This window comes from Sus scrofa, chromosome 12 (genome assembly GCF_000003025.6).
Source record: "Sus scrofa isolate TJ Tabasco breed Duroc chromosome 12, Sscrofa11.1, whole genome shotgun sequence".
Taxonomy (NCBI): Eukaryota; Metazoa; Chordata; class Mammalia; order Artiodactyla; family Suidae; genus Sus; species Sus scrofa.
Window position 1 is genome coordinate 47,196,414 of NC_010454.4, and position 12,634 is coordinate 47,209,047.

Here is a 12,634-nt window from a genome sequence, read left to right on the forward strand (position 1 = left end):
AAACATTTTGAAGATAGTGGAAGAACCCTGGAAAGTATTGGGAGTAAGACATAATTATAACTATGCCACAGAAAAAAACAGACTGTTTTGGGTCCTGCCTATCCCCTCATTAAAAAAAAAAAAAAACAACGCTGTAGGTTGCCAAGCACTGCCTGGCTGCCTGGTAGCCAAAGAAATTGTGGTTTTGAGCTGTTCACTGCTTCTAGAAACTTCAAAAAAGTTAATTCCAAAGTAACAGGGTGGAGACCAAAAAAGGAAGAACACCATTTTATGGTGCTTTTAGCAAAGATAAAATATTGGCGGCCGGCCCAGGGCAGTCCAGCTCTGAGGATGGCGGGCGGAGGACGAGCACAGGGGGCGCCGACCCACGGCTCCCGGCCCCTGCCAGCAGCTTCTCCTTCCTCCTCTTTCCTTTAAGCTGACAGGTGTTTCTTGAGTTCCTCGTTTCCATACAAACCACTGTGGTCAATACTGACCTTGCTTTCGAACTGATTTTCAGTGTAACTCAGTTTTCATCTTCATTATCTTCTGGGCGAACTTAAATCTTCATTCAAGGGCCTTCACTCTCAATAACAAGTTTACTTTATCGTTTGACTCTTTTTACTTGAAGAAATATTCTTTTGTGTGTGGGGTTTTTTTTGGCAGGCGGGGCGGGGCATGCCCGTGGCATGTGGAAGTTCATGGGTCAGGGTTTGAACTTGCACCACAGCAGCAGCCTGAGGCACAGCAGTGACAGCGTCAGAGCCTTAACCCTCTAGGCCAACTAGGGAACTGCTAGAAAATGTTCTTTTTGTGCATTTGTTAAAACTTAGGATTCTGATGTTGGTTTCTGGGTTGAATAAAGAGCAATTCTGGAAGATGCTGACGCCCTCCTTCCGTCCTGTCCTCCGAGGAGCAGGAGGGTAGTGGTACCAGTACCCTGCAATGGATTTATGTTTGCCTTGGGCATTATTATATAGCATTTCCCTGCAGCATAACCCCTCTGATGACATGACAGGTAAGGGGTGGCCTGGAAGAACTTGGGATGTAGAAAATCCACACCTGGTAAATCCGATGCCTGGGTCCTGGTCGTGAACCGACTGCTAAGGTGTGTGACCTCTGTTAACTAGCCGCCCCTGCCCTCCTCCTGGATAATCCCTAAAGACTCTGGCAGTTCTGACCCCTCCGGATCTTTGCATAATTACTTAACGGAGATTTGAAAATTCCTCCGGGCAGTGATGTGTTGTTCTCTTTTCCCTTCAGAGTGAAGGCCGCCCAGACTGAGTTAGGACAGCAAATCCTGGCCGATTTTGAAGAAGCATTTCCTTCCCAGGGTACCAAGGTACTGTTTGGCATTTTCCCTTCCTCTTTAGATGTCATCACCGTTCTTGCCTGACACGCAGCTCGCTACAGGTGCTCTCCATGTACCATCCCAGAGGCCTTTGCTGGCAGCCGTAAGGTCCGTCTGCCAGAGTTCAGAGTAACGAGACCATCCTTGATGTTAAACGTCCCAGAGCCATGTTGATCTCCTCTGTGTCCTCTCAGCATCAGAAAGCAAAGGTTTGCTTTGGTTTAGTTTAATGTGTATCAAACCGAATACCTTTTTTTTTTTCTGAAGACCACACCTGCAGCATATGGAGGTTCCTAGGCTAGGGGTTGAATCCAGTTGCAGCTGCCAGCCTACACCACAGTCACAGCAACACTAGATCCTTAACCCCCTGAGCAAGGCCAGGGATCGAACCCTGGTCCTCACGGATACTAGTCGGGTTCATTGACCGCTGAGCCGCAACGGGAACTCCCTGTCAAATCTAATATCTTGTCTGCCTGGTAAATTTCTATCTTCTCATGGCCATATTTTAAAAAAACCATGTTTTTTCAAGCCACAGTGTTTTTAGCATAGTTACATAACTTTTTGGTTTCAGTTTGGTGAAGAGACAACTGGGAGGAGCGTCCCCAGGCTTATGTAACTCTGAAAGGGACACAGGAGGCTCGCTTCTAATGATCAGAATCCTGATCTTTGGAAGTAATCTCCTCAGCTCTCACTGGGAGCAGAGCTCTTATTGTTGTGTCTGCAAAACCCACAGTATTTCGCTTCCAGCTCTTGGTTACATTGCTCGTCCGTGTAACACACTTCCCCTTCCTTGGCCGTCATCGTGCTGGGGTAACTGCTTTTAGCTCCATCCTTCAAATTGTAGCAGACATAATCTTAATGCTTTGCATGTGTCTGGGAGAGAAGAACCTTCAGAAGGATTTTTTTCCCTCTCTCATTTGAGCTCTTTTGGGAGAGAGAGCTGTGCAGCGCAGAAATGAGCCGAAGCCCACACCAGAAGCACCATTTGGTGGGTGGATCTGGGGGTATATGTCCATTTACCGAGCCAAGGGCGCTTCTGGGACCTGCTCTGTGATTCAATAACTGGAAATATCTTTGTTGCTTTTCTTTGCGCCTCATAAAAGAAACTTGGGAAGTAGGTGGGGTAGCTGCCCCAGCTTTGTAGATTACTTGCTATAGGAAACCTGCCCCTGATTTTAGTGTCTGCATACATTCTGGCTGTCTTGTAGCAATCAGGTGTGTTTTTTGTTTGTTTGTTTGTTTTAGGGCCACACCTGCGGCATACGGAAGTTCCCAGGCTAGGGGTCTAATCGGAGCTGTAGCTGCCAGCCTACATACACAACAGCCACAGCAACGCCAGATCCGAGCTGCATCCTCTACCTACGCCACAGCTCACGGCAACACCGGATCCTTAACCCACTGAGCAAGGCCAGGGATCAAACCCGCAACCTCATGGTTCCTAGTCAGGTTTGTTTCCGCTGCGCCATGACAGGAACTCTGCAATCAGATGTTTTATGTGCAGTATTCCTTTGTGGACTTCATCTTCCTTACTCTTACAGGGAGTTCATATTGGAAAGCCCTTCTGTAGAAGGATACTCACAAATTATAGTCATTGTGGAATTCCCTGATGGCCTAGTGGTTTAAGGATTCAGCATCGTGAGTGCTGTGGCTCAGGTTCAATCCTTGGCCCAGGAACTTCCACATGCCACTAAAATAAATTAATTAAAATAAAATTTTTTCAAAATTATAGGCACTAGCCACTTCTTAGTCCAGGGTCTGCTTTACTGTACCTCGCTGTCCACCCTGGTTTTAGGAGGTTTCAGAGACATGGATGAAGCCCACCTTTATCATTTAGGAAAAACTAACGTTGACCTACTTTTTATCTTTTTCTTGGACCCCATGAGGCAGGTAAGGTTAAAAATTTTTCTTTAACATCTTGCTTCCCTTTTCTCTGACTTAATGGTTTTTTGTTTTTGTTTTTTGTTTTTTTGTCTTTTTAGGGCCGCACCCACAGCACATGGAGGTTCCCAGGCTAGGGGTCAAATCAGAGCTGTAGCCACCAGCCTCCGCCAGAGCCACAGCAGCCCGGGATCCGAGCCGTGTCTGCGACCTACACCGCAGCTCACAGCAACAACGGCTCCTTAACCCACTGAGCGAGATCAGGGATCGAACCCGCAACCTCATGGTTCCTAGTCGGATTCGTTAACCACTGAGCCACAATGGGAACTCCTCTTAAGTCCTTTTTAAACAAAAAAATCTGAGTACATGAGCCCATAGGTTTTGGTTTCTGTGACTTCTCTGTCAGATCAGATGTTTTCATCCAGAGGCAAGACTTGAGCCGTCAGAGTGCTCAGCAGATGACAGAACAGCCACTCAGCACAGAGCGAGTCTGCATTCTAACAGTTTAGCTCTTGGGCACCTTAAGTAATACTCCGTAGGAAACTCATGAACTTCAGTTGAGATGGATAAACTGGACAGAACTGACCAAAAAAGGGTCATAAAGATTTGGAAGATCCTTAATCATCACCTAGTTAAAGTCCATTACTTTTTTTTTCATTTATTTTTCAGATGGGTTTCAATAACTGTGCCAAAGCTGCATGGCTCTTCAGCCAAGCCAAGAGTAGATGCCAGGTGTTTTTCTTACTCTGGTCCACTCAGCCAGCCTTGTCTATTCAGCGAGTTACTGTAAAGAAAGGTTCAGCGAGACTGAATTGCTTTTAGTGACAGCAGAGGCCTTCCCATCATGACGTATGCTACAGCCCTTGAGAGTCTGCTACTGTTTTTTTCAGGTCGGGGGGCCAGTATAGTACTATTTTACCTTTGGCTGCCTGTCTGCATGGTTTGGAATCTATTTAGGTTTTAAATACCACCACACTTCTTGGCACAAATATGGTACCTTAAGAAGAGGAATCCAAGGCTGGACTCAGGGGAAAGTGGCATGTGTGGGGTGAGACTGGTATCATTCTGATTTTTAGGGCTCTTCAGCAAGGTGATTTCAGTTGCACTCAGAGAGCAGAATTTCCTCCCATCATCGTTGGCCCTGTTTCCAAAATGTCTCGTTGCTGATTCACAGAGTAGCTTTTATATTGGCTCCTGCAGACGAGCGTAATGATTCTTTCGTCGAGGAACAAGTAACTAAACTCTCCATCCCCAGCACAAGAATGAGTGTCAGGGGAGTGGAAGTAGCAATAACATCATGAGTGGGACAAGAAGCAGCAGCTGTCAGAGGCCAGAAGATTTAAGGGACATTTCTGGCTTCTGAACCCATGTGTGTTGTTTGTTTTGCCAGAGGCCGGGAGGACCGAGCAATGTCCTGAGAGATGCGTGTCTGATTGCCAATATTTTGGACCCCAGAATCAAACAGGAAATCATCAAAAAGTTTATTAAACAGCATCTGTCAGAGTACCTAGTACTTTTTCAAGAAAACCAGGATGTAAGTATTGACCAAATGAAATCAGTTGCTACCTTTGAATTTTATTGAAAATTGAACTCTCTCGAGTCTATGATTTATACTTTATTAGCACCACAGTCTTAAAATGTTGATTGTTGCACCATGAATCCTAAGGGCTGACTGTACAGCTCAGTGATTCTTAACCATTTTGGAGTCACTGACCCTTTGGAGACATTAATGAGAGCTACAGATCTTCTCCCAAAAAGGCATCTATGCATCAGACTTTGAAGACAGTTTCAGGAAATTTGTAGACCCCTGAAGCCCAGTCACAGACCTCACGTTAAGAGCCTCTGGATCAAGTGAAAAAGTAGCCTGGATTCTTTAAAACCCTGAGAAGTACATTGGTTATGTCTTCCTTGGTTGTGGGTTTTTGTTTATTTCCTTCAACTGTTACTGCTTGTTAGCTCTGAAGTGGATTTTGTGTCCCTGCCTCCCAAGGTTGCCTGGCTGGACAAAATTGACAGACGCTATGCCTGGATCAAACGCCAGCTCGTGGACTATGAGGAGAAGTACGGCCGGATGTTTCCGCGAGAGTGGTACATGGCTGAGAGGATCGCGGTGGAATTTTGCCACATCACAAGGTAGATAGATGCCAGCGATGCATGGGTGTTGATTGAAATCCATGGAAACCAATCGTCCAGTCTCTATGGGTTCTGGGTTTTCTTGTGGATTTGGTACCTCTCCTGTTTTGTTTGTTTGTTTGTTTGTTTAAAAGTCATCATTCATGAGAACGGCTTTCCCTGTGCTGGATTATCTCCCCTCAGAAGACTCCTTTTGTGTCGAAAGTCAGATTTTATATACCCCAGACCGACTCCCAAACTCCAGCTGCATCTGTGTGCCACCTTCTGCAGCTTCAGAGTTCCAGCCCTAGGACGGAGAGCATTACATGAAGGGAGGCAAAATGGAAACGGGTCCATGAGCGCCCTGGGCCAGTAGCCTAGAGCCAGAGCGCTTGTCTGTGCGTTGGTTTTGCCTTAAGAGTGGTACACAGGCAGCAGTCTGTTCTCACCTTTGCTCTAGGACTTTGTTTTAGCCTCGCCCTTGCCTTGAACAGCCTGCCTGCCTTAACCAACTGAAAGCTCATCAGCCAGCTTTCCCTGTAGTGATTCATTGCCCCCCATTTTCCCATGTGTCTGTATCTCGTATGTCAGTGTGTAGTGAGTATGCATATCCATCATCGTTTTGCTGTTTTGACTTGCCAGGTAGATGGTTCCAGAGGGACAGGGGAGGTGTCTATTTCAGTGACATAGGAGACTCTCAGGAAACAGTTGTTGAGCAAATTTCCCATCCCTAGTACAGTGATGGGAAATTTGGATAGTTAATAATATTGGCATCCGAGTGTTCTGAGCATTTTAAAGACCTTCTCTCATTCATCCTGTCTTCAGCTTCCATGAGTGTAGCCCAGGGCCGGGTAGTCCCTTTATGTCAAAGAATTAAAGCCCAAGAAGCATAGATCAGTGTATCCATGACAAAACTAAAGTCAGAGGCATATATATATATATATATATTTTTTTTTTTTTTGTCTTTTTCTAGGGCTGCTCCTGCAGCATATGGAGGTTCCCAGGCTAGGGGTCTAATCGGAGCTGTAGCCACCGGCCTACACCACAGCCACAGCAACACAGGATCCAAGCCGTGTCTGCAACCTATACCACAGCTCACGGCAGCGCTGGATCCTTAACCCAGTGAGCAAGGCCAGGGATCAAACCTGCAACCTCATCGCTCTTAGTCGGATTCGTTAACCACTGAGCCACAATGGGAACTCCTGAGGCAAATTTTTATTCTTTCCTTGTAGTTACACTAAAACAGTGGTGGTAACTGGGTTTTATTAGTTACACAGTCTCTTCTAGTAGTGCACAGTTACATGAACTCCAAGTTAATTTTTTAAAAAGAGTCCCATATCTGAGCAAAACTCAGTTACCTTAGAATTCATGATAGTCGTCTGTCGTCTGTCTTTTTTTTTTTTTTTTTTTTTATGGCTGCATCCACAGCAGGTAGAAGTTCCCGGGCCAGGGATTGAATCCAAGCCACAGCTGTGAACTAGGCCCCATCTATGGCAACACCAGATCCTTTAACACACTGTGTTGGGCCAGGGGTCGAACCCACACCTCCACAGCTACCCAAGCCGCTACAGTCAGGTTCTTAACCCACTGCACCACAGTGGGAACTCCAGTTAGTCACCTGTTTTAAAAATCATAGAATACACAGAAATTCCCTGGTGGCCCAGCTGGTTAAGAATCTGGCATTGTCACTGCTGTGGCTTGGGGTTGCTGCTGTGAAATGGGTTTGACCTCTGGCCTGGGAGCTTCTGAATGCCGAAGGTGCAGCCAAAGAAAATAAAATTATAGAGTTTAGTCAAGTTGTATGCTTTAAAATTGGTGGGAGTTTCTTAAGGGCTGTTGGCTCTTGGTTTTTTTTTAAAGTAGGCTTTATTTTTTAAGAGCAGTTTTCTGTTCACAGCAAAATTGAGAGGAAGATATGCAGAAATTTCCCATATACCCTCTGCCCCCTGACACACAGCCTCCCCCATTATCAGCATCCCTGACGATAGTGTACATATGTTACGCTCCATGAACCTGCACTGGCACATCGTTATCATCCAGGGTCCGAAATTTGCTTTAGGGTTCACCCTTGGTGTCAGACATTCTATGTGGTGGGTTTTTTTCAGAAACACATTTGCTACCATGGATTTAGATAACCTTTTATACTGATTCAAAGTCAGTTGCTCTTGTCACTTTCTAAGTCCTGATTAGCAAAGAAAGAGTGAATTCCTTGAGAAATTGATCATTCTCTTTAGCCTACAGTTCAGTGACTTGCAAAATTAATTTTCTGTGAAAAATGAAGTCCGCAGCAGACTGAGAGTGTACCAAAGCCAACAGATCTTTGTGTCAGCTCCTGCCAGTGTTGCTGCCAAGCTTTCATTGTTTGAATTTTGGCTAAAATCCTGCAGCTACCTAATTCTCAGTAAATTCAGAGGCTGTTTGATTTTTGACATTTATTTGTGTGGGAAGATGATCATAGCTCAATGCTTACTAAGGGTTCTTGTGTCACTTGCAACTTACATTCTGAGATGGAGCACTTGAGTGCTTTTTTTTTAATTGGTGGATAATTTCACCTTAAAATTCTTTTTTTTTTTTTTTTGTCTTTTTGCCATTTCTTGGGCTGCTCCCGCGGCATATGAAAGGTTCCCAGGCTAGGGGTCTAATAGGAGCTGTAGCCCCCGGCCTACGCCAGAGCCACAGCAACGTGGGATCCGAGCCGCGTCTGCAACCTACACCACAGCTCACGGCAACACCGGATCGTTAACCCACTGAGCAAGGCCAGGGATCAAACCCGCAACCTCATGGGTTCCTAGTCAAGATTCGTTAACCACTGAGCCACGACGGGAACTCCTTAAAGTTCTTATTTAGAGTATTTTTATTCTCCAAGCATTAAACTTAGTTGACTATAGACCTCAGGTTTTGAAATGACCACATGCTTTTTGTTTTTTGGGGGTTTTTTGGTTTTTTTAGTATACGCTAAAGCCACTTTCTTTGTCTTGGCTCACATGGTATGTTTGTTCAATAACGTTCTCATTTCTTTGATTTGAAGGACGGAACTTGCCAAGATCATGCGTACTCGAGCAAAGGAAATTGAAGTGAAATTGCTTCTTTTTGCTATTCAGAGAACAACGAACTTTGAGGGCTTTCTTGCAAAACGCTTCTCTGGGTGCACCCTGACCGATGGCACTCTGGTAAGACTGTCCTAAGAGGAGCTGGCCAAGAAATGAGTGGCTGGGGCTGACGGGTGGGTGGGCTTCATTTCAGAAATTTTTCACGGTGGGGTGGTTCCGTCCATGGGCTCAAGTGCTTCATCCCCCATCCCAGGGATTTCAATAACTTCATGCCAGTAGTCACACCAAGTCCTCTGTGGCTTTATTGTTGGTCTGTTAGGCAGTGCTTCATGTTTTTAGAATGGCCTGTCATCGCTTTATCGAAGGGTTGGCCCTATTTTGCAGACTAGTAATTTTGCAAGTCACAGAGGCTGCACATATTCAGTCAGAGATACCTTATAACGTGATCACCTCTTGGGTGTTCCAGTTAGGATGTGTTTAGAGGAAGATGTACCAAGAAAGAGGAGAATTGCAGCCTTAAAAGCAGAAAATGGTGATTTTTGTGATCACCTCTTGGGTGTTCCAGTTAGGATGTGTTTAGAGGAAGATGTACCAAGAAAGAGGAGAATTGCAGCCTTAAAAGCAGAAAACGGTGATTTTTGTAACGTCCATCATTGAAGAGTGGTTAAATAAAATATGCGTGTTTGTCCTGTGGAGTAGGTCTAGCAGTTTGGAAGTGGTGGTATGGGAGAAAGATCTTGATGTGCTGTCACAGAAAGAAAACCTCTCAGGGCTGTTAGGTGCAAAATGTAAGCTGCGGCCCAGTGTAGATGCTGTAATTCTGTTGGTGTAAGAAGCATGTTTATGGATGTAAATCTCTTAAGAGGAAGGTCTGGAAATGTTAACATTGGATGTCTCTGGGGAGGGGAGTTGGAGTGAGAATAGGTTGAGGCAGAATTTTTTTTGTTCATTTTACTCTACTCTTTTGTTTGAATTATTCTTCCTTTTGGTGGGGGCGTGGGTGGCGTGCTTGTGACATGTGGAAGTTCCTAGACCAGGGATAGAACCCGCACCACAGCAGTGACCCAAGCCACTGCAGTGATGCTGCCGGATCCTTAACCCACTGTGCCACAAGGGAACTCCTGAATTTTTCTTATACAAACACATACTTTTTTCTTTTTTAAAAATTTTTATTGAGTTCCCGTCGTGGCTCAGTGGTTAACGAATCCAACTAGGAACCATGAGGTTGCGGTTTGATCCCTGGCCTTGCTCAATGGGTTAAGGATCCGACGTTGAAGACGGATGTAGGTTGCAGATGTGGCTCGGATCCCTCGTTGCTGTGGCTCTGGTGTAGGCCAGCGGCTACAGCTCCGGTTCGACCCCTAGCCTGGGAACCTCCATGTGCCGTGGGAGTGGCCCCAGAAATGGCAAAAAGACCAAAAAAAAATTTTTTTTTTATTGAAATATAGTTGGATTTACAAGGCTGTGTTAGTTTCAGGTATACAGTAAAGTGATTCAGTCATACACACATGTGTATTCTTTTTTTACATTCTCTTACATTATAGGTTATTTTATGATATTGTATATAGTTTGCTGTGCTCTGTAGTAGCCCTTGTTGGTTGTTTCTTTTATATATAGAAGCGTGTGTATTTTAATCCCAATCTCCTAATTTATCCTTTTCCTTTCCTCCCCTTTGGTAACCATAAATTTGTTTTCTATGTCTGTGAGTCTGTTTCTGTTTTGTAAATAAATTCATTTGCATTCTTTTTTTTAGATTCCACGTATAACTGATATATGATGTTTTGTCTTTCTCTGGCTTAGTATGATGATTCTAGGTCTATCCATGTTGCTGCAGATGGCATTATTTCATTTGTTTTTAATGGCTGGTTAATATTCTGTTTTGTATCTATATCTTCTTTATCCATGCATGTCAGTGAACACTTAGATTGCTTCCATATCTTGGCTATTGTGGTAGTGCTGCTGTGAACATTGGAGTGCTTGTATCTTTTCGAATTGTGTTTTTCTTCAGATACATGCCCAGGCGTGGGATTGCAGGACCATGTGGCAACTCCATTTTTAGGTTTTTAGGGAACCTCTATACTGTTCTCCATAGTGGCTCTACCAATTTACATTCCTACCACCAATGTAGGAGGGTCATTTACATACTTTTTAGTAAACATTTTTTTTGTGTTCACTTACTTTATTTTTCAATTTTCTTTTTTTTTTTTTTTTTGGTCACACCCACACTATGTGGAGGTTCCCAGGCCAGGCATCAATCCTGTGCCACAGCAGGGACCCAGACGGCTTCAGTGACAACACCAGATCTTAACCTGCTGCAGCACAAGGGAACGTCTCCTTTTCTTTTTTTTAAGTTGAAGTATAGTTGATTTACAGTGTTGGGTTAGCTTCAGGTGTACAGCTGAGTATGGTTCCCTGTGCTGCACAGTAGGACCTTGCTGTCTCTCTGCTTTATATGTAGTAGTGTGTATTTGTTCATCTCATCCTCCTAATTTCTCTCTCTCCCTGCTCTTTCCCCTTTGCTAACCTGAAATTTGTTTTCTGTGTCCGTGAGTCTAACCTCTTTTCTTCTAACCTCCTCTGCTGTGGAGTCGCACACAATAAGAGCTAACAGTTTTGAACCTCCACTGTGTGTCTCTCACTGTGCCGGGTGCGTTTGCCTGCAGCCCATCACTTTGCTTCATCAGCTGTAGGAAGTACTCATTTGAAACCTGCCGGAGGCCACCCAGCTAATACGCCCTCGTAGAAAAACTGAGCTACTGGGAATGAAGCAGAGAAGGGCAGAGCCTGGGCCTGGCGTTCTGCCCTCACCACTGCTACTTTCCCTAGCGCCCCCACCCGCCCCTCGCCCTTCCAGTCCTAGAGACTTCTGTGGAATCCCCTCTTTGTCCCACCCAAGACGTGCCCCAGAGTGGGCGCCAGAAGCTGGTCCCTCAGGGCAGTGGGCTGAAGCGCCGCAGCCACAGCCCTCAGTTTTAAGGCAAGGCCATAAAACCTTGTCTACTCAGGGCCACTCGTGACCTTACTGAAATCAGATGCAGACGACCGCAAAGCACTTTTTCCACACTTAACACCTAAAAATATATACATCACGTTTATAGACACACCCCTGCTTGTTAACTCCATGTTCAAAATTGATTTCTTTTTATTAAAGAGGAAAAAAACGGTCCACGAGATAGATGAAAATGCCCTTAAATAAAATGCACATCATAAAAGGAAACAGGTCACAGAAATGCCATTGAGAGAAGCTTGCGTCTCTCCCGAGAAGGATTTGGTTGATTTTCTCACGCCGGCGCCCCTCTCTGCCCCACCCCAGCCATGCTTTTGGCCTGACTTCAAGCGGAGACGAGTGTGGTGCTGGGTTCAGCGCTGCAGATCAGCCTGGGGACAGGGAGGTTTGAGCATTGAGCACAGGCCCCAGCTGGCAGTGCTTGCCCACCCTGAGCTCCCATGGCTTTTTGCTGGGCAGTGCACGTGGACAGGCTCTGTGAGCCAGTAACCCGGCTAGCTGTTCGGGAGATTGTGCTTGAGTGACGTTCGTGCCAGTTGCCTGTTTTGAGCCATTCTTCCCCACCTTTGACTGGAACCTGCTCCCTAGAGATTTGGGTTTTCCATTTACACCCAGGGTCACAGAAATAAATGGCCGGCCCTGTCGTACCTGGTGACCAGGATAGCCTTGGGGCTGTCCCGGCACATGTCACATGTCCCTTGTGCTAGGAAATACCCCAAAGTCCAAAAGAGCTGGAGTTGGGCTGGGAAAGTTGAGCTGGGTGGGCTGGGAAAGCTCCCTCTTGACAAGATGAGGCTACTGTGTAGAGTCACCACACAGAGACCATGAAAAACCGGCAGGAGTGGAATCTAAGTTTGCAAAGATGTTTTTTTGTAGAAAACTGGCATGGGACTGCCAGAGTGGCAGTTGGTCACCTGTTAACCAGCATCTATCTGCTTGGGCAGAGGGCTGACAGTGCCTGTGTCCAGGGCAGCCTGGCCTCTCTCAGCGCTCCTTCCCTGCCAGGGCCAGGCGCCTGGACTGCAGCCTTCCGTCTGCAGGAGATGCTGTGCCCTGAGGTGTCACCCAAGGTCCCCAGGAACACCTGCACCTTTCCCACCAGGCCCTTCTTTTTGGAAATTTTCTGGTACAATCGACTCACACATACCTCCTCCTGCTGTCGCTTGCCTCTCCTGTCAGGTTTGCAGCCTTTCCTATTGCAGAGCCTTGGCCAGAAAGTCCTGCTGAGCCCTGAGCTTTTATTCACCCGTCCAGTCC

General features: G+C 45.8%; 1 protein-coding gene across 3 annotated transcripts in view; it reads left to right on the plus strand.

Annotated features, from left to right (window-relative positions):
- Positions 1-12,634, plus strand: part of VPS53 (VPS53, GARP complex subunit) — a 149,421-nt gene that overhangs the window by 54,665 nt on the left and 82,122 nt on the right. For all 3 annotated transcript variants that reach the window (XM_003131813.4, XM_021067533.1, XM_021067534.1), the window contains 4 exons: positions 1,243-1,321; positions 4,599-4,742; positions 5,199-5,341; positions 8,349-8,490. In XM_003131813.4, the coding sequence (XP_003131861.1) occupies positions 1,243-1,321; positions 4,599-4,742; positions 5,199-5,341; positions 8,349-8,490 (508 nt within the window). The remainder of the gene's footprint in view (positions 1-1,242; positions 1,322-4,598; positions 4,743-5,198; positions 5,342-8,348; positions 8,491-12,634) is intronic.